Source organism: Oratosquilla oratoria, chromosome 10, assembly GCF_046742065.1.
Source record: "Oratosquilla oratoria isolate Oo_2021 chromosome 10, ASM4674206v1, whole genome shotgun sequence".
In the NCBI taxonomy this organism is placed as follows: domain Eukaryota; kingdom Metazoa; phylum Arthropoda; class Malacostraca; order Stomatopoda; family Squillidae; genus Oratosquilla; species Oratosquilla oratoria.
Genome location: NC_134786.1, coordinates 73,247,891 through 73,270,830, shown reverse-complemented (window position 1 = coordinate 73,270,830; position 22,940 = coordinate 73,247,891). Strand labels below are relative to the sequence as shown.

Below are 22,940 nucleotides of genomic sequence, written 5' to 3'. Positions count from 1 at the left end.
GATGGAATTTTATGTTTAAGGTAAGTCTGAAATCCTTTATGTGTTCCTAACATTGTGGAGCAGTTGTTACTAGCAAACCCTATTAGGTTTTGTAGGGGTATACCCTTACTTTTCAGTAACTCCTTTACTGAGTTAAACAATCCTTCAGCACTCGCATCATCAACTTCTACTACAGACATGACATAATTGAATAGACACCAAGAAAAATGCATTTCTGCTCTTATTTAATGCTTAATGTTATTCAGATTTACCTGATATTCTATATTTACCTAGAGTTATGTTTCAGATTGCATACAAGATTAATCAAGCATGCCACGAGCCAAAGGAGCAGTAGACCTATCTGAATTTCAGCGAGGTCGTATTTTGGGTCAACATGAAGGTGGACTTAGTCAACGCAAAATATCTGAAAATCTGTCAATACCTCTTTCTAGTGTTAATAAAATGATCGCACAATTCACCAGAGGGCAAGAAGGGCAAAAAAGCTCATTGAGGTCGTCCCGGGCCCTCAGAAAGAACCTTGCGTCTTGTCAAAAGAAATGTCGAAGATGATCCACGTTGGAAGGCCTCTGACATAGCAGCACAAGCTAATGTCAGTCCCAGAACAGCTGTCAGGTATCTCCACAAGCTGGGTTACTAAATCAGAGCTGCAAGGAAACCACTCCTTCGTCCAGCCAATATCAAGCGCAGAAAGGATTGAGCTGTTGAGATGGTGGAGAGACCTGTGGCCTTTTGGAGCACTGTCATTTTCTCTGATGAGTCACGATTCGCATTATTTTCTGACAGTGGAAGAGTGTGGGTCTGGAGACTATGTAGTCAAGAGTTTGACCTCAAAAGGCTGCAGCCAACAGTGAAACATGGGGCATTTCAATAATGGTGCGGGGTGCAATTTGGAGTGATGGTCGATCAGAGCTTGTGGAGTGTCAAGGAGACATCAATTCAGGCAAATATGTTACTATATTAAAGGAAGTACTCATTTCAATATTCTCCAATGGTAGAATGAGTAAAAATGTCTTCCTATTTATAGAAGATGGAACTCCTTCTTACACTGCTCAAGCAACACAAAATTGGTTGAGCCAAAATGGGATCAGGAAACTTCCATGGCCAAGTCAGTCCCCGGATATGAACCCTATTGAACACCTCTGGAGCATATTATACCGACAACTTCGCAAAAAGAACAGGAAGCCATCTTTAAAGCCCGAACTCTTAGGATTACTACGGGAAACATGACAAGAAATCCCTCAAGATTATATTCGTGAACTAATCACTAGCATGCCTTGAAGGGTCCTTGCACTGAAAAAAACAAAGGGGATGTCAACCAAGTATTATTCACATCGTGACCATTTATAAGCACTTTAATTGTACCAATTGCTTGTTTAATAAATTAAACGATTTCTCTTTGTGTCTATTCAATTTTGTGTACATCTAAAAGTGCGTCAGTAACTTTACACTTTTGTTAATCATAAAACCGGACCATTACTGCAAGGACTTGTGATACAGAAAGATCTGTACATTCATCTATAATCAAAGAAAACTTATTTTCATTGCAAATTTTCGCAACTGACGCACTTTCTTCCCATGCAATTCCATCCTGTAATAGGTAAGAAGCTTTATTCTTTATTTTATTAATTTATTTATTAATTTTTCACCTTACTTTTACCCACAATGTGGGTAAAAGAGTTTCACTATCAGGGGCCATTTTCTTTATAACTTCCACTAAATGATAAACTTGTGCAAAAGGGACTCAATCCTCTTCTATATATCCTTCTTGTGGTAAATTGAGATTAATTGTCTTATTATTAGTTTTATATACATGTAGATGGTGTTAAAGAAATGTATACTGGTGCTGTAGATTCCTTATATATGTGATTCTCATATACTTTGTAATAGGATTCTCACATACTTTGTATAGGATTCTCATATACTTTGTAATAGGTTTAGATCCTATACAGCACCTTTATTCGTGTGTATCTAATTGAATCCTATGTAGACATCTTTTGTTTATGTCAAGTCATTGATACGAAGACGTTCTAGACGTCGCTTGTTTTGTTTACATCCGCTTGCTAATAAACTCAAAAGGCAAGACCCCGTTTTTCAACTTTCCTCACCGACACACTGCTACACTTCTAAAAGCAATTCCGCCTTTGCCATTTTATCTTGAAGCTTTTCTAATTCTGTGGACTTCTTAAAATACTGCTGAATGTTAACAGTGCGTTTCTTTGCTTCAAAACACTTAAAGTGTTTTAAGGAAGCTTTATGCTTCATCAGGGCAGACTTGTTACATTTTTTTAGTTTCCAGTCACACACACAACAAAATGCATTCTTGTCTTTTGGGTCTGGTTTTACCCATTCTTTCAGTTCAGGGTCTTGCAGCCACTCAGGACTGAACGACTGCTGGTACCATCCTTTGATTTTTTCCTTGGTTGGATATTACCGCCACTTACCCCAGACTCACCCATTGCGCAGTTATCATACAAACAGTGCTCACTCGAGTCACTACTGCTGTGATCCGTGAAGCTATAGAGGCCAGGCCAAGTGTAGTAACATTTTTTTTTTTTTTAGTATCGCTCGCCGATTCTATCCGAGATAATTACCAAGGAAATTTGAACCCATGCCAGCATCGCATATATGTTTATTTCATTATAGCTTAGCAAAAGTACATGTGCCAAGAAAATGTAGAACAAATATATTGTGACTGTAATCCACATGTAACGCATATTGAGTAAATCTTTATATTTTAGTATGTGATGACTTGAAGGGACTGTATGATTGAAAACTGTAATTTGTATCCAGCGTGTTAATTTTGTTCATTTTTTAATGTGGTATCTAAATCACGAATTTGATTGGTTTGATTTTGAATTGGTTAACAGTTCGTTTAGAAATCAAACTCGCTTCATCTCTCACTCTGATCATAGTTGCCCTCGATGAAACTTGTGACAGAGCCTATGTATTGATCATGAGCATCCCTTGCAATTTTATAACCTCTTCGCTGATTGGACGTTAGAAGACGTGGGAAACTAGAAAGGGGCCAATCACCTGGCTTCCTGCATTCAAGAAGAGGGAGTGACTGACCATCAACGACTATCAGTGTATCAAAGTCGGGAGGCACTACTGCATCCAGAGTATAATTTTGGAAGCAGTAAAACCCTTTTCCAACAGAATGTCAAGCGAACCAATTTACTCCCATTTCTTTGGTGTCATGGGCGCTTCTGCAGCAATGATTTTCAGTGGTAAGTTATTTGTAAGTTCTGTAAAATTTGCAATTATGTGATAGTCCCAGATTGTTACTGGTGGATTGTAAAACAATGATAGGTAACGCAGGTCAGTACAATCGTGGATTATATTATGTTATTACAAGATGCTTCAGCTTCAGGCATAGGCTCGACTAAAAATTATGTGAGGCTTATAATAATTAGAGACGTTTGACATGTCCATTAACCGTAAATTATGAGGGAACTTAGCCGAACGTCCGCGTATCCATTGCCCTCAACGGTGCAACCTTCGTTGATATCGAATAAGATTTATAGTGGATCTACCAATGTATCGTCGAAAATACATAATAAATCGTAATTATTAAGAGAATGTATACGACGTTAGCTGGTCGAATGGAACTGACAACGCGTAAATACTGCAAAATAGCTCGAGGAAAATGTATATGTTCAAATGATGGACCAAGAAGATGGTTTGGTGACGTAAACTGGTTCTTGCCTCCACAAACAGATGCGAAGTATGATGACCTCTCGCTCGTTTCTGAATAGGTACGGGCACAACATTTTCATTTTTTTTTTAACTCTTAAGTTATTGTTACATATGAAAGGCAATTTTATTAGAAACAAAATGCTTTTTAAATTTTTGAAATAGCTCAAAAAATAAGTGAGATACGATTTTTTGAATTATTTTTTTAGCCCGCATTTTTGGCTGGACTTCACCATAGCAAAATGTTAGAATTAAGGGTGGTCATTTGTAAAGATTTCGGTAAAGAAATACACGTTAACTCTAAACCACTGGTCCAATTTTATTAAAATTCGGAATACTTGGGTTTTAAGGATCAACAAATCACATGAGTATGTCAAAAACAATGCAAGACATCTCCATCATACCATATTTGCCTTTTCATGGCAACCATGAAGTTGTCAATTTTCAGATTATCATAAATAAAATCCAAACCCCTGGCCCAACTGACATGCAACTTGGCATTTCTAGGTTTTATGGGTCAATAAAACACCTGAGCATGTCAATAACATTGCAGGACCTTCTTCTGACACCATTCTTACAAATAGCTTTCACGTTGCCATGGCAACTGTTGTCAATTTAGAAATAATCAATAAAATCCAAACCGCTGGCCCAACTGACATGCAACTTGGCATGCACAGATTTTATGGGTCCAAAAATATCCTGAGCATGTCAAAAACAATGCAGGACTTTCCTCTTACACCGTTCTTACTGACACCTATCACGTTGCCAGGGCTACAATATGTCGAATAGGCATCTAAGCTTCAAGAAACTTAGATTGCACAACTGCGCTGTTACCAACGATTTCAAAGTTGCTCATATCCGGTAGAATAGACTATTAAACAGCTTGTTAATGGAACCATCTCAGTTCCCTCCTCTCTCCCACTCTTTTCCCTCTTCTCTCCCTCCTCCTCCCCCTTTTTCCTCCTTGTCCACCATATTATCTCTCCACTTTTCTCTCTCACTACCACTCTCTTCTTTTCCCTCCTCCTCTTTCCCTTTCCCTTCTTTTTTTCCTTCTAAGTCTGCCTTCTTATCTCCACTTTTGTCTTCCACTTTCTCCTCCGTCTTTATAATTATGGGGGTATTGACTACAGAAATATTTAAATTTCATGGAGTAATTTTTTAGGGACTCCATGACATCTCAATGGACCAGAGTCACACAACATTCCATTATGATTGGAGATTGATATTCACTTAGAAAATAACATAAAGGAACACTTTAAGATTTTACTGTTCATCTTGAACCTCTCCTTCACCACCTCCACCCTTTCAGTATGATAATTGTCCTCAAGGACAGAAGTGAGAAGAACTGGTTATTGCCAGCAAAAGACTAGATACTCACACTGACTGATGCAATGACTTATTCACTTGTATTTATTCCTCCCCCATATCCCTCTCTGTACCCCTCCTATATCTTGTTCCCCCTCTCTCCCTCTCCCCCCCTCCCTCCCCCTCTCCCCCTCCCCCCTCTCTCCCTCCATTTTCTCCACTGTGTCTGTTTCTTCCCATCCTCTCTCACTTTTTAGATTTCACCCTCTTCTCTTCTCTCTCCTTTCTCTTCCCCCCTCTATTACTCTCTTCCTTTCTATCTCTCCCTACCTCTCCTCTTCTCTATTTCTCCCTCCCTCTCCTCTCTTCCCTCCTTTTCTCTTTCATTCTCTCCCCTTCTCCATATCTCTTTTGCTTGCTTCCTCATTTCCTACTATTAATGAGAAGTATGTCCAAATTTGAATTTTGATTTACAACTAGAATATTATATATATTTTTTTACTTTAGTGTGTGGTTTTCTGCATCATGGAATCATTATTGTGTAATGGCTATTACCTGTACTGAGCCAAGAAATAATCTAATCAACAGGTGAAGGGTAAGAGCAGCAGTCAACCCAGACCCTCAACAGGTCAGCGAGAACTGTCCCACATTATGAACCTGTTGGATTCCATGAAGCATTAGTTCTTCCCCCAAAGTTTAGATAAATGAAAATTATAATACTCACTCACTCCCATGGCGTTATAGGCCTATTGAGGCCCTTGGCTGGTTTGATGAGGCACTACCACCCCCTTCTGTCCACAACAAGTTCTTCTGCTGTCTCTCAGATTTTCTTTTATGACATCCTTCTATCTGCTCCCAAGCATGGCCTCGCAATATACTTGACTTATGCACCTCTCTGGGCCAGCTTTGAGCACGAGGTCCAGCCATCTCACCCTTGAGGATCTTACTAGGTCAGTCACCAGCGGGGCAGGCTCTTAAGATGCGGACTACGCGTGCATATCTTCGTCTCTAACGATTCAGAACAGGATTATATATATGGGCCCACATAGTGTCTTCACTCTTCAGAAGGTTGTTCCCCACCAGTGGTGTGGCAGCATCTTCATTGTGGGACCAACCCCAACCCCAAGAGTTGGGGGCCAAACAACCACAAAATACCCATGCCACTGGCTTTCATGTAGGTGGCACCAATCCTTGGGGGAAGTTTTGGTTACCTGGGTGAGTACCACAGTTCTTTTTACAACAGTGCACTTTCACAACTTTTCAACACTGGGATGATTCTTTGGCACTAATCCCTCTTATCATACTATTAACCAGAGATGTAGAGAGTAATCCTGGGCCTACCACAAAATACATACAATGTGCTCCAAACCCATCACCTCAAGCTGACAAAGGACTCAGTTCAGTGTAACTCATGCAAAAACTAGGCCCACCTCACTTGCACAACACTTAATGACATAAAATACAAACACCTGGACCTGTACTATTTGTCCACCCATAACTTCACTCCCACCATTCCACCCCAAGCCTGCATCCTTACCCACATCTCCACCCATGTCATCCTCTTTCCCCCCACCCTCCTCCCCAAACACTTCTCTTCCTCTTCCTGACCGTGATCCTAATCCTCCCCCACCAATACCCCAACCCAGTACAGCAACCTACAGCATAATAGAACTCACAACATCATTTTCTTACAACATAACATTGGTGGCATCAACACAGAAAAAACATGAACTTGAACAGTTCCACAAACAATACAGCATACACATTGCCATCATGCAAAAACCAAAACTTCAGCACTCCCAAAAAAACACACACACAATTTCACCACCATCAGACATAACCAGACCGATGGCAATGGTGATGAAATCATCACCCTGATCCACCAGTCCATCTGATTCATGGACACAAGTGCCACTATCAAAACCCTCCTACCTACTGCAGACAGCTCTACAGAAAACCAGTCAATATAAATCTGAACAGGTAACAAATCCAGAATGACAATAGTTAACATGTACATGTACATGTACAGTTTCAAACACCTTTAGGCCTAACCTTAACCAAATTGCCACCATCCCTAACCTTGTCCTGGATGGTGACTTCAACGCCAAGTCATCAGCCTGGTGTGTCAATAACCCCAACATGGATAGAGGATTTGATCTACAAACACAACTTGACTTGTTGACTGTCTTGAACAATACCCATAATCACACACATATCCCCATCAAGCCCTCTAAACTCCCTCACCCCAACAACCTCTTGGAAAGTGGTTGGAACCCATGGATCCAACCACCTTCCAATCATCATCACCACCAAAACACTATGCACCCCAGTTGGCCACACACACATACAGACCCCATTTACAAGAGAATGAACTGAGAAGCTTTCACCAAAGAGACAGAACAACAATTTGAGACACAAAACAATACACCAACCACAGACATATATGCTGCTGTGCATACTTTCAACACAATCAGAGAATGCAGACAAGAAATACATCCCCAGAGGCTACAGAAAATCACACAACCCCAAGTTCACACCAGAAATCCAAGGCCTCATCAGACAATACAATACACTTAAACACAGCACCCCCGCACCTGTCCCTCAGAACACAGCACACCAAATACAAGCACTAAATACTTGAGATTAACAGGAAAGAACATGAACAAAAAACACAAAAATTGGAAAATATTTGTCAACACAATCATGAAACAAACACCAGAAAACTACAAGACACTCAATGGCATTACACAATCCATCAGTAACACAACATGCTCTCACACAGCAATAACCACAACAGTCAACTTACCCTCAAACAGACAACAAACAAACACACTCATAAATCATTTTGCACAGACAAGCCATCTCACCCCTCACCATGACAACTGACACATCATTTGATGTAAGAAAGACTTACCACAGACCCAGAATACACATTCTTCATAGACAGCCTGACAAAACATGTACTTCATAACCTCAAGCACTCATCTACTCATGGACCTGACAATATAAGTAACATCCACCTAAAACACATTGGACCACATGGCATACATATACTCACCAACATTGCAAACTACAGCTATTCACTTAACACTATACTCAACATCTGGAAGCATGGGAAAATCATCACCATTCCCAAACCCAACCCAACAGAGACCCAACAGTTCCAACATCACACCACCCAGTCACACTTCTCTGCACCCCTTCCAAAGTCAAAGAATGTCTCATACTACAACTCATCACACCACATACCCCCTTGCTGAATCACAACAGAGTTTTAGACCACTACACTCCACACTCTTCTGATAAACCTCGCACAAAGAGTTTTTGATGACATCAATTCAGATAGGCCCCTCACAGAACATTTCTCATAACACTAGACATCAGTAAAGCTTTTGATGGCATCCTGTCACAATTTCACAAACAAAATACAGGAATACCTTACTATATGACTGAGTTGTGTTCCCAGCTGACTGGTCGCAATGCGAAAATTTGTATATCGAGGTGGGTTTTACATGTAAATAGTGGGGTTGTGTTTATGGACACTGTCAACCCCCTCTTCAATTTTTGCCTGGGGCTTTCACACACACACAACATTTGTTTTACCTACTTTATAGCACATATTTTTATGTATATATAAGTATTCAGAATGTAGAAGGTGCCACAAAATAATAGTGAATGGTTTTAGACTAACAGGAACCTTTATTAACAAACAATGTGCACTTCGAAAAAAACAAAATTTTAGCCATCCTTCAACATCACCTCCACATCATCCACCTTTTCTTCATCCAAATCTTTTAAGATAACTTGTGGCTCCAAGAGCTTGGACTCCACAGCCTCCACAGGCTTGACAGGCTCCTCCACCACAACCCTTCGTGGCAGCTTGCCTGGCCGTGGCACAAAGGAGGAGGTGATCTTTGATTGCTGTGACTTTTTTTCTTTTCTTTCATCAGATTTTCATACACAGCCACAGCCGCCTTCACAACCTGTCGTGCCTGAAAGCTGCGATCAGCATCAATGTCGTTGTTCATGATTGCATCACACAGTGGAGTGGCCTTGGTAACAATGTCACCAAGGTTGCTCAGCTGCATGACTGGGATGACTGGTGACACTGCCTCCTCTTCCTGCTGCTGGCCGCCTCACCCTGGATGTGCATGTTGTGCAGGCCAGCGCGCCCTTTGAATCTGGCAAACCAGCCGTTGCTTGCCTTGAAGGTGGTGATGGTGGCCATGGTTGTGGTGGCGCTGATGGTGTCGCCGCGGAAGTGGATGGCTGCAGCTTGTCTGCTTCAGCCAAACTCTCCCACAGTGACATTGCCTTGTCACAAATAAGGGCCTGGCTGAGAGGCTGACAGCACTGAATCCTATCCTCAATCCACAGACACAGCATGGTCTCCATCTTTTCCATACATCTGTCTTTCGTCCTGATGACTTTGAGCCTGTCACCAAACACAGCGGTCTTGCTTAATGCCTCGTACTTCTCCTCTTGCTCCATACAGTGCTGATGGTCGACGATGCCAACTTCAGCTCCTTAGCCAAGGCGGACACCCTGGCACCCTGCTGCATTCGTTGGATGATCTTCATCTTGGCTTGGAGATCCAGAGCCTTGTGTGCCTTCTTAGGTGCTGAAGGTGGCTTGAGTACCATGGCGGCTGCACACGTGGAGAGATGGGTTGAGCAGAGGAGAGATGGAGCAGCACATCTTGTCATTGTGTGAGATGGAGCGCAAGTGGGCAGACAGCGGTGCGTGCATAGTACATAATGTGGGCCTCACGCCAGCTGTGGCGTTGTGGAGGGTCGGCGCTTGCTTTTAAATTTTTTTAGCTGACTTTTTTTTTTTCTCTCTCTCTCTCTCTCTCTCTCTCTCTCTCCTCTGGAGTATTTCCTACATTTTCAAATGTCACAAGATTGAATTGTCATGCATTGGGGTGTCACAATATGAGGTATCCCTGTATATAACACAGACATGCATAATAATACCAGAAGATGGCTTGCCAATCAACTGGCAGGTAGAAATACCTATGTGTCATATAATGACAAATCATCTCACACCAGAAACTAAGAAAAAAGTTCCACACTTTTTAATCTATACATTCACAATATACTTGCACCCAACGCCTCAGAAATACAAATCTCTTTGTATGCACATAACATAACAATTACTTCCAGACAAAGCTGCAGAAATACTACAACCATACCCCTATACACTCAATACCTGGTTCATTACAAATAGACTCAAAATAGCCCCAACCAAATGTACAGCCATATTTCTTACCAGTTGGATAGCAGAACACAAATACATACCATGCCTCTATATCAACAACACTCGTATCACACATACATCCTAGGTTCTTGGTGTAACATACCATACATCCATGTCATCCAAACAACATGGTATAGGGACTAAATGCACACCTAAACTTAATGTGTTTAAGTTGATGGCAGGAACAACATTTGGACAAAACAAAGAAACTAATACAACAGTATACAAATAATGCATATGCATGATGAATTATGCAAGCCCTGCATGAGCCCCTAATCTCACTAAAGGTCCCATCGCATGTATCAAATCATGGCGAACTGACCCCGGTGGTCCCTGTAACACACTCAAATTGAAGTGCACTGGGCACTAGACTTGTACCACTGTCTTCCCAGCAGTGGTGGTTTGGTGAGGTGCAACAGGAGACCCACCAAACCATCTCACTCATCATGTCACAGAAGTTGCAGATTACTGGCATTGTGAGAATGTTATTCAACTGATAGAACTGAACAAGGATAATATGTGCCTATGGCAGGTGAAACGTTACCAGTACAAAGAGAGGCATGTGAGGGATGAACTGAGTAGTATGCGTCATTCATCCATGGTAATGAGTCACCATTTGAACACATACATATACCAAAGGCTTTTCCTTCCTGTCTAGGGTATTTGCTGCATGTTATTATGGCAAAGTAGCATGCAGTTGATACTTTAGGGTCTATATGGGGCTTAAGTGCATATGGGCCTGGTAGTTAGAAGAGCATAGAGGAAAGGAAGGCTTTTAGAATGGATTTAAATGAGTGCATAGAGGGATTAGGGAGAAATGTCAATGTAGTTGTATTGGGAAACCTTAATGCTAGGGTAGGAAATGAAGAAATAGACAGTGCTTGGCAAGTATGGAGTTCCAGAAAAAAATCATAGTGGAGAGTTGATGGTGGAGATGTGTCTTGAGAGTTGATGATAGCAAATACAGTGTTTAAGAAGAAAGTCAAGCATAAGTACACATGGGAGAGGGTGGTGGATGGAAGGGTGGCAGATAGAGCGTTAATGGACTATATAGTGGTAACCAGGAATATAGTAGGAAGAGTTAGGGATGTACATGTTCTAAGGGGAGAGAGTGGAGGAATATCAGATAATTTTTTGGTGGAAGGTAAGTTGAGTGGAGAATAGTTGGAGAAAGGAAAAGGGGAGAAGGTAGGGAGGTACTTAGAGTAAACTACTTAAATGAAAAAGAAAAGGAGAAGTATAAGAAGAAGCTGAGTGAGGAGTGGGAGGATAGAGTAGAACTAGGAGTGGAGGAGGAATGGGGATGGTTCAAGGAGGGAGTCATAAGATGTGCAAAGATGGTGTGTGGAACAAGGAGGGCGGGAGGAAATAGAAGGAAGGGTAGTGAGTGGTGGGATGAGGAAGCGAAGGGTGTAGAAGAGAAGCAGGCTTTCATAGATTGGTTACAAATTAGGATGAGGGAATCATATGAGAGGTACTAATTAAAGAGAAGTAAAGCATAAGATAAAGGAGGCAAAGAGGAGAGCAGATGTGAAATGGGGTAAGAGTATGACAGAAAATTTTGAAAGTAATAAGAAAATGTTTTGGAAAGAAATTAAAAGAGGAAGAGGAGGTGAATCAAGTAGAGAAGAAAAGGTAAAAGTTGCAGATGGAGAGATGATAATGGAAGAGAAGGCAGTGAGAGGAAGGTGGACAGTGTATTTTAGGGAGTTGCTAAATGTGAAGGAGGATAGGGAGGGAAAGGTAGTTGTAGTGGGAAACGGTAAGAAAATTACCATGATGAGTGAGGAAAATGGAGGAGAAATAAGGAAAGATGAAGTAAAAGCAGTTGTTAAGATGATGAGAGCAGGTAAGGCACCTGGGTTGGATGAATGCTAAGCAGAATGTCTGAAGAAAGGAGGTACAGTTATGGTGGACTGGCTGGTGAGGTTATTTAATGTTTGTTTAAGAGAGGGTAGAGTGCAGGAGGACTGGAGGAGTGCCTGTATAGTTCCACTTTACAAGGGAAATGGGGACAAGTGTGAGTATAGTAGTTTCAGAGGGATCAGCTTGTTAAGGGGAGGCTCAACAGTGAAGTAAAAAATATTTATAAAAAAAAAAGTTCTCAATATTTTTTGTTCAAACTTTCAGGTTTTGTTTAAAATCTAGACGCTGATATTTTGCCAAAAAAAAAAGAATTTGTTGCATTATGACGTCATACCGATGTTAAAACTTCATAATTAAATAAAAATCGTAATATTTGCCCCAGAGACCCCATCTTTTGCATGGTAATACTTAAATAACATATAAACACCCTGTAGTTTTATTTTTGTTAAAATTGTCCATACGTCGCAATTTTTTTTTTTTTTTTTTTTTTTTTGTGACCTCAGTATTTTTCGTCAAACGCTCCCGAGACTTTGCACTTTATAAAAAAAAAAAAACTACACAATGTACACACACACAAATTGTATAGCTATGAGAATTTTCAAGAAGCTCTAAATGTTTCTCTTTTTTTGGTGAATTTTTAAAAGCGTATTTTTCTCATTTTGAGAAAAAGTTATTTAAAAGTTTCAGTGTCATGTATCTTGGGTAACTATCGTACAATTTGTATTATTTTCACACACATGATTGTATAACACATAGTGAATACAATTAGCAAAAATCAACTTGTTACTACGAGAAAGTGTTGTAAAAGTAGGGTCACGATGGATCATTTCACCAGATGTTGACGGCAGTGAGGTCAATTAAATGCTCCTGAGGCTTAACTTTGCACTTTGTAAGAAAAAGCAAAACTACACGATTTACACACCCAAATTGTATAACTATGAGAATTTTCAAGAAGCTCTAAATGTTTCTCTTTTTTTTTTTTTGTGTGTGAATTTTTAAAAGCATATTTTTCTCATTTTGAGGAAAAGGGATTTAAAAGTTTCAGTGTCATGTATCTTGGGTAATTATCATATGATTTGTATTATTTTCACACACATGATTGTATAACACATAGTGAATACAATTAGCAAAAATCAACTTGTTACTACAAGAAAGTGTCGTAAAAGTAGGATCACGATGGATCATTTCACCAGATGTTGATGGCAGTGAGGTCTCCTCCAGTTCATGTTGCCTCCCAATGTCCATTTTTTCCAATTTCTTTTTTCTACGTACCTCAATCATTTTCTTGATTTTCTGCTTTGCAGTAAGTTTTTTGCTGTTTGATCTATCCATTATGACACAACTTCTTCGTAAAAACTTTGCGCGAGAGAATATGAACGAATATGGTGTGAGAGAAAAAGTAATGCACTTCACACATTCACACAATTATGGTAACTGATGATTGTATGCTTCATAAATAAGTCAATAACCAATTCATCATACAATTGTATGCCTGGCAGCCTTGTAGTCCAGTATAGAGTTAAATCCTCATGCGCCATCTTTAAATGGATACGCCCTTATGCCCTTTAAACCGTTGTACATGTCTGCTGTGGTAAAAATTTTCTACCCAATAGGTTTGTACAGTATTACTTTAAGGTGCATAAATCACCTAAAAAATAAAATTACATTTTTTGAAAATATTTTGCCTATTTCACTGTTGAGTACCCCCTCAAGTGTAGTTGAGAAGGCTTATGGGAGTATCTTGATTGAGTGGATTAGGAGAGGAACAGAGGGAGTAATTGGTGAGGAGCAGTGTGGGTTTAGGATAGGTAGGGGTTGTGTAGATCAGATTTTTGTGGTAAGACAGATATGTGAGAAAGCTATAGGAAAAGGTAAGGATGTTTTTTTGGACTTCTGTGGATCTGAAAAAGGCTTATGACAGGGTAGACGGGAAGGCACTGTGGGAGGTTTTGCAGATATATGGGATATGAGGAAAGCTGTTGAGAGCAGTCAAGAGTTTTTACGAGAATAGTAGAGCTTGGGTTAAGATTAGAAATGAAGAGAGTGAGTGGTTTGAGGTAAAGGTGGGACTTCGACAGGGTTGTGTTATGTCACCCTGGCTGTTCAATTTATACATGGATGGGGTGGTGTGAGAGGTGAATGCAAGGGTGATGGATCGGGGATTGGAGATGGTTAAAGAAAATGGAGAAAAGTGGGAGATAAGCCAGTTTTTGTTTGCTGACGATGCTGCACCTATAACAGGATCAGAGGAGGGATTGAGGAAGTTAGTGACAGAGTTTGGGAAGGTGTGTGAAAGAAGGAAGTTGAAGATAAATAAAAGTAAGGTGATGACATGTACCAGGGGAGAAAGTGGCAGTAGACTGGAGGTGAGTATTAAGGGAGACTGGAGGAAGTGGATAGTTTTAGATACTTGGGTGCAAATGTGGCAGGAAAGGGTGGAGTGGGGGTGGAGGTAGAATGTTGATATGTTGATTGAGAGAAGCGAGTAAATGCCTTGGTGGAATAAAAAGTGTAATGAGAAATAGACATTTGGGAATGGATGCTAAGAGGAGATTGTATTTATCTAGTTGTATTTTGCGGGAAGGGGAGCTACGCTCATGGTGTCCCACCTTTGTATATCGCTGTGTCTAGTTTGTTTTTAAACTTATGAATGGTTTTTGTGCACACTATTTCCTTGTCCAGTTTGTTCCAAGTGTCTACCACTCTATGTGGAAAACTTTTTCTTCAGATCTCTTCTGTAGCTATGTTTTTTTATTTTCTTTCCATGTCCTCTTGTGCTTCTCCTGTCCCAGTTTAACAAGTCCTCTCTATCAAGTATTTCTGTGCCTTTCATGATTCTGTAGATGGTCAGTAGGTCACCTCTCTCTTCTTTGCTCCAGAGTCAGTAAATCTAGTTTAGCCAATCTCTCCTCATATGACAAGTTTGCGAGTGCAGGTGCCATTTTTGTTGCTGCTCTCTGGATTCTTTCTATTTTCTTTATATTCTTTTTGGTACTGGGTGACCACAATGTCGCTGCATATTCTAGTCTAGGCCTTATCAGTGTGACCAATATTTTTTTTAATAATTTCTTCGTCCAAATATATAAATGCCACTTTGATTGATCTTGGCAAGTTGTAGGATTCTCCAACAATTTTGTTTATCTGTTTTTCATATGACAAGTCGTTTGAGATGATTACATCCAGATCTTTTTTGGATCCCTCTTTCTTTACCTCCTTAGTTCCAATTTTATATTGTCCTGATATTCTGTTTTTGTTTTTACCAAACTCCATTATGCTACACTTATTAATATTGAAGTCCACCTCCCATTTCTGACTCCAGTTCCATACTTTATTCAGGTCTTCCTGCAGTGATTCGCAATCCTCTTCAGTTTTTACTTTCATTAACAGTTTGGCATCGTCAGCAAAGAAACTCATGTAACATTTCACATCCTCATCCATGTCATTCACATAAATAGCAAACATTATTGGAGCTAGTACAGATCCTTGCGGTACTCCACTGATCACCTCCTTCCAATCTGAATATTTTTCTCTGAGCACTACTCTCATCATTCTACCAATCAGGAAGTCCTCCATCCATTTTAGTAGGTTCCCTTGTATCCCTCCTATATGTTCAAGTTTCTTTAATAATTTTTTGTGTGGTACTTTATCAAAAGCTTTTTGTAAGTCCAGGAAGGCACAGTCAGCCCATCCATTCCTTTCTTACACTATGTCTATTAATCTTGAGTAGAAACATATTAAGTTTGTGGTATATGATCTTCCTTGTCTGAACCCAAATTGTCTTGGGTTTATTATATTGTCTTCCAGGTGTTTTACCCATCTATTCTTGATGATTTTCTCACAAATTTTGGCTATAGTGCTTGTTAGTGAGACGCTTATAGTTAGTTGGTTCTTCCTTGTTTCCTCCTTTATATATTGGTACAATGTTAACATTTTTCCAGTCTTTTGTTATTTTTCCTTCTTTGAGTGAGCAATTTATTATGTTATGTATTTTGTCCGTTAGTTCTTCTTTGCATTCTTTTAGAATCTAATTTGCAATTCCATCCGGGCCATGTGATTTCCTGACATCCAGGTTTGATAGGTGTTCAAATATTTCTTTTTGTGCTATTGTTATGTTGCTCATTGGGGGAGATCGCCTTTCATTACCTTTGTTCCAATATTGTGTTTTCTCTCTAGTGAAGACAGAATTAAAGTGATTATTCATTATTTCAGCCATTTCTAAATCTTCTGTGTATTCTATATTTCCTTGGCATAGTTTCACCATTTCTTGCTTGTTTTTAAGTTTACCATTCATGTATCGATAGAATAGTTTGAGGTTGCTCTTTGCATTTATTGATAATATCCTTTTCATGGTTCCTTTTTTCCTCTCTTCTCACTTTAACATACTCATTTCTATAGTTTATAGACTTGCCATTTTTGAGGTTTTTTATCTTTTCTCCACCTTTTCCAAGCTTTGTCCCTTCTGTCTTTTGCCTCACTGCATCTTTTGTTGAACCAGCATTTAATGTACACTCTCTCTTGCTTCTGTCTTGGTACGTGCTTATTTACCCCTTCATTGTAATTATCCGTCAAGATATTCCATTTCTCTTCCATGTAAAAATTTTCCCAGTTTGTATTTTGGAAGAATTTCTTTAGTTTTGCAAAGTCCGTTTTGTTGTACATCAATCTTCCTTTCGTATGCTTTTCATTTGGTATCTTGTATTATTTTATCCACAATTTCAGGTTCTAAGTTTTGCAAAGTCCGTTTTGTTGTACATCAATCTTCCTTTCTTATGCTTTCAATTGGTGTCTTGTATTGGATTTTATCCACAATTTCAGGTTCTGTTGTAAAAATTAAATCTAGTTTCGATGGCTCTTCGTTGTTTCTGTATCTGGTGTTTTCACTGACCCACTGAGCCATTGTATATTCCATGGTCATATCTAGTTGTACATTACCCCACAACTCGTCTCCTCGCACTGTCATGTTTTCCCAACAAGTTTCTTTGCAAATGAAGTCCCCCATAATTACCAGATTACCCCCTGCCCATTAGTATCTCGTTTAATGATTGTCTTGAATCCTCTAACATTTTCGTATGCTCATTCTCTTTCCAATTTTTGGGGGCACATAAGTCACCACAAACTTTCTACTTTTCATGTTCTTCTCTTCAACTTTAATCATGATCAGTTCTACATTACCTTTGCCCTCTGCTATTTTTGTCACATTCAAGTTTTTCTTGGCCAAGAACATGATTCTTCCTCCCTGTTTCTTGTCTCTGTTTTTAATCCAGTAATTATATAGTCCATTTCCAACATCGATGGATGGTATTTTGCCCCTTAGTTTAGTCTCCACAATTCCCATTATGTCTGGTTTTTCTTTTAGCATGTAATCATTAAGTTCTTTCTGTCCTGAAATTAATCCGTCGGTGTTGGTATAGGCCACTTTCAATTTTCTTCTCGCTCCATTTTTTTTTTTTTTTTTTTTTTTTTTTTTCTTCTTCTTCTTCTTCTTCTTCTTCTTCTTCTTCTTCTTCTTCTTCTTCTTCTTCTTCTTCTTCTTCTTCTTCTTCTTCTTCTTCTGTCATCGTTGTCGTCATCGTCGTCTTTGGTTCGCCCATTCTGATGTACCATTTCCTCAGTCTCATGTCGATTACTCTCCAATGGAATTCCTTGCTTTCTGTCTCTGTTCTTTTCGCATTTTTTTCCTTTGCTTCATCTCTTAGTGTCTTTTCTTTTTCTAATTCCTCAGTACTCATTTCCCTTTTTATCCATATCTTATTGTATTTTTAACTCCTTGCCAAGTTACCTACTTTTTCACTTGATTTATATGAGATGAAGTAGACTTCAACCTGGGTTACCCAATTTTATAAATCCCTCACACTACTAATGGCCTATCCTTTGTTTTGAAACATGTCTAGTAAATAACTTATTTTTTTATCGGGAGAAACCCTGCCTAATGTGGACTTGATCAAACAGATTCCTCTAAGTAAAGCTAAAATCCAAAGTTCTTTACAGGAATGTAATCAAATTCCTTTCAACCCTTGCCAATGCCCCAGTCCAAAATGAACCCTATGTTTCCTTCAACTACATGGGTGTAATTAAAACCTCATTACTGCTACAATACATACAGAGCATTGTATCTCTTCTTGGAATACCAAACACCTATCAGACATAATAACTTGGTTTCCATGGTTTGATTGAGGCACAAAATTTCTTTAAGTCAGTCAGTCCATTGCCCCTTGACTCTGTTGCAGAAGATTTATGGCCTTTAGACACAAATGTTTTCATTAGAATTATGTGGTGCTAGAGTTGAGCTTGTATTATTGAAATCAATGAAGGAAGTTACCCAATGTTCTAGATTTTTTATCTTGATCCTACAGCTCTTGGTGCTGCCTATGGAACAGCCAAATCTGGAGTGGGGATTGCTGCTATGTCTGTGATGCGGCCCGATTTGGTCATGAAGTGCATCATCCCTGTTGTCATGGCTGGTATTATTGCTATCTATGGCTTGGTGGTGGCAGTGCTCATAGCAGGAAAGCTGGGATCAAACTCTGATCGTCAATATTCACTCTTTGGGTAAGTTTTGGTGAATTTGAGCATTGAGGTTTCTTTCAAAAAGTTAAGTATATGATAATTCTGTGTTTGAAACATGAGCAGGTGCCCATCATGGGGTACAGTAAAATTCCTTTTATTCAACCTTCGAACATCCGACTAGTCCAGACATCCAACTTTTTTCTTCAATGTCCCAAGTCAGATAAAAAGTTTAATTTGTCCAAACATCTGACCATCAAGTGGATGTTTAGTTGTTGCTATCGCCACTACCGACTCATAGCACTCAGGTCGGCTGTTATTTTTGCCGGCATTTCAGTGTTGGCTAATGTTTGGCCATTGGTGGTTGTTTCTCCTCCACTCTGTTGTGTTGTTTATTATGCTTTATTGTACTGTAAGTGAAAATGTCCCAAACCAGTGTTGTGTGTGTGTGTTCCCCCCAACATCTGATCTATGGTAGGTCTCACCAAGGTCGGATAAGATGAATTTTACTGTACCTGCTCATGATGGTCATGCAAGACAAGCATCAGAAAGAATAATCTTCCAGATATCTATCTTCAAAAGCTGTCACCCTCATTTCCTTTGGGAAGTGGAACCCCAAGGGACAGATACTATCTAGATTGGGCCCAAAACCTCTGCTAACTTTAACTGTATATCCACCTTTTCACATATGGAGAGCTGACAACAGGGAACTGTTCCCCTTTTCCAACTACATTAAGCTGGTGACATAGAAACAGTCCCACACTAATACAGTAAGTCTATGGAAAGTCCTGTGGGCCTTTGCCAGCCTCTGTGGGGCTCCAGATTGCCAGTCTGAAAATTAAAGTAACAAGTATTATTATCACCTCCACACCCTCCCTTCCTTTACAGTACTGCATGGGGTAGACTTCAAATGTGAGAGGCTGAAAGGAACTGTTGAATTAGTTGGAGTAACATGATATGGTAGGTGTTTCAGAAATGGTGAAGTGGAGTAGGTGTTGGAAGAAAGTTGTGGCAGGGTAGACCAGAGAATGTTGAGATGGTGTGGGTGTTATGGGTGACATAACTGGGTTAGGTGTAGGAAGGCTATCTTTTGGGCACCTTTTCTAGCCCCGTCTTCATGTGGGATGAGCATAGCAGGTCCTGAATAAAGCTGCTGAGTTGTGTCATTATTGTGTTGACCAGGTGCTGGCCCATTGGGACTGTACAGTAGAGGAGGATTAATGGAATTAATAATCGATTGATTTTATGTAATCTTATTAATTTTTCTTCTTGCAGGGGTTTAGTACATCTGGGCGCTGGTTTGGCAGTTGGCCTTTCAGGGTTGGCAGCTGGGTTGGCCATTGGAATTGTAGGTGATGCAGGTGTAAGAGGTACTGCCCAACAACCAAGGCTTTTCGTCGGAATGATCCTCGTTCTTATATTTGCTGAGGTGAGTTGAACTGGATTCAAATGGATTTCATTTTCATGGGAGGTACAGGGAAGGATGGGGATAGAGAGGAAGGGTTAGGATGAGGGAGAGTGAGCCCACTTCTCTCCCTCCACTGTCCTTTTTCCCCCTCATCTCTCCTTCCCCTGTCCCCTTTCCCCTCACCCCTCTCCTGCCCCCATTCGCTCAATTCCTGTCCTACCCCTATCCCCTTTCCCCTCACCTCTTCTCCCTTGTCTGTCCCCTTAAATAGAGTGGGCCCACATGATTGGGCCACCATCTCACCCACAGGTCCAGGGCCATGAGGACTTCTGGAGATTTGACTTGGACACCACTCACGTTAAAGATGTGGGTGAAAGAGATGGTGGATATTGGCTGGGCCTCATGCACATGGCCTTGGGTCCAGGTTCCCTGACACCTCTCCCTTCCTGTCCCATCTCCCCATCCCCTTAACCCCTCCCTCTCTTCTCCTAGTCCCCTTTCCCCACATCTCCCCATTCCCTTTTCCCGCCCACTCCTCTCCATCCCCGTTTTATCCCACTCCTCCCTCCCTGTCCATTCCTCTTCCTCTTCTCCCTCCCTGTCCCCTTCCCCCCACTCCTCTCCTGCCCTCTCCATTCCTCACCCACTCTTTTCCCTACCAGCCCCATTTACCCCAACTCCTCTCCCTCCCCTGTCCTGTTACTTGTCTCCCTTCCCCCCACTTATCTCCCTTCTCCATCCCCTTTTTCCCCCAGTCTTCTTCCATGTCCCCCTTTACCTCCACTCCACTCTTTTTCTGTCCCATCTCCCCACAATGAAATTGTCCATAAGGATATAAGCAATGGTAAGGCAAACCATAACAGTCAAACCCACCCTTCCTCCCTCCTCTCTTTTCTTAGTTCAGGTTCAATGGCCAAAAAGAATGAGAGGCATTGTAACTTGACATTTAACTAATTGAAAACCTATTTATGTTCTTCCTACAGGTGTTGGGTCTCTATGGTCTGATTGTGGCCATTTACCTGTACACCAAGGCTTCCAATGCGTAAAATGGGACCTGAATCGAGCACTGGTTTCAGGTATATGACCTGTTCTGGGTCTGCCAAGGGGCACCCTTGTCCTGCCACCCCCAGTTGCATTGTTCTTGGAACGACACTGGACTGCCAAAAAGACTTAGCTGTTGCTGATGCAACCTCTAAAGCTAAGTTAAAGCTGTGTGTAAAATCTTGTTGTATCAATGGTTAAGGATATACAAAGTCTGTTAAATTATGTAAATGGTCTTAAAAATCTAATTTCACAAGTGATATGCATGTGATTGATATTTAAGCATGTGAAGTATATGTGTGAAATAGTTTGTTAGAGTGAAGTCAATTATGTATGTGTTTGACTGAAGATTGTTAATTGCTTGATCAAGTTTAAGCCACCAAATTATTTATACTTGTTAACTGATGCTAGAAATGTTATAGTTTCAGTGCAATGTTAAAGGAAGGTAAATCTTCAAAATAGTTATAGTTTGTGACTTCCTTGGTTACATGAAATCCTTTATTTTTACTTACCATATTATATGTTACAAATTATTATGTTTTATATAGAGATTTACATAAACCTTAAGTAGTCCATGTAAATATATTTAGGACTTGGAACTTGTGGTATTTATGGTGTTATTAGGAGACCAGTAATTGCATGAAAAAAAATTAACTGGCTCCATGTAATGAAAACTTCCAAAGCCAGTTTATCATGATTACATGTCAGTCAAACTGTATCAGGTTGACAAATTTATCAGTGGTTATTTATATGTGCAGAAGTAAGATTTGTGTAATGTAAGCACATCATTAGTGCATTTATTATGTGTGTGCTCATAAAGTGCCAGTCTTTCTCCCAACAATAAACAAAATTATGTTCCAAGTGTTTTGTTCAACAAGCATTTTGATATTGTAGGTGATAGGCGTGTCATACTCTAGCTCCAGTGTCATCAGAGTGTTTGGATTTGGCAAGAAGACTGATCTGTGATGTTGGATAGCCATCCTGATCTTGCCCTCCTCCTTAAGCTGTGGAGTTATGAAAAATAATAATTTCCTGTTTATTAGGAAATGCCAAGCAACAACAAAAGTACCAGTCTGACATTGATGAGCAGTTTGTGGCTTAGTGGCAGACTTTGTACAGATGAATTTGAAATGCTGTCCCAGATTAACTTTGTAATTAACATAGATAGGATGGAAATGGTTAACATTTTTGTAACTGTTACTTACCTTCATGTTCAAAGTTACTTGCTGTTAGCAAAAATAAGTTACTAAAACCACAATCAATACCATCCTTTGCCATCACGTTTGTATAAGAACTGGGGTGAGAGGTCTGGTGATATGACATTATGTATGTAAAAATGTTATAAAACATTATATATGAAGTGTCCAAATAGAAATATTCATTACATCCCCCCTACATAATTCATAGATATTAACCTTTCTTTGCGGACGACACTGTGCTTGTGGCAGGATCGGAGGAGGGATTGAGGAAGTTGGTGGCAGAGTTTGGGAGAGTATGTGATAGAAGAAAGCTAAAGATAAATGTGGATAAAAGTAATGTGATGAGTTGTACAAGGGGTGAAAGTGGCAGTAGACTGGAAATGAGCATTAAGGGAGAGCGACTGGAGGAAGTGGATAGTTTTAGATACTTGGGTGCAAATGTGGCAGGAGAAGGTGGAGGTAGAATGTAGATTGAGAGAAGCGAGTAAATGCCTTGGTGGATTAAAGAGTGTAATGAGGAATAGACATTTGGGAATGGATGCTAAGAGGAGACTGTATGAAGGAGTGATTGTGCCAACAGCACTGTATGGGGCAGAAACATGGAACATAAGAGAGGAAGAGAGGAGTTTGAATGTATTTACCTAGTTGTATTTTACGGGAAG

At 40.1% G+C, this 22,940-nt stretch overlaps 1 protein-coding gene across 2 annotated transcripts; it reads left to right on the top strand.

Annotated features, from left to right (window-relative positions):
- The first annotated feature begins 2,374 nt into the window (after window positions 1-2,374).
- On the top strand, window positions 2,375-22,464 carry LOC143029305 (V-type proton ATPase 16 kDa proteolipid subunit c-like). Of its 2 annotated transcripts, XM_076192062.1 has the most exons (5): window positions 2,375-3,227; window positions 9,497-9,740; window positions 18,480-18,675; window positions 19,906-20,059; window positions 21,022-22,464. In XM_076192062.1, the coding sequence occupies exons 2-5, from the start codon at window positions 9,686-9,688 to the stop codon at window positions 21,082-21,084; spliced, it is 468 nt and encodes a 155-aa protein (XP_076048177.1). In that variant the 5' UTR covers window positions 2,375-3,227; window positions 9,497-9,685; the 3' UTR covers window positions 21,085-22,464. The 2 variants fall into 2 exon arrangements, with proteins under 2 accessions (XP_076048177.1, XP_076048176.1); XM_076192061.1 differs by lacking the exon at window positions 9,497-9,740 and having other exon boundaries at window positions 2,728-3,227.
- Window positions 22,465-22,940: the final 476 nt, after the last annotated feature.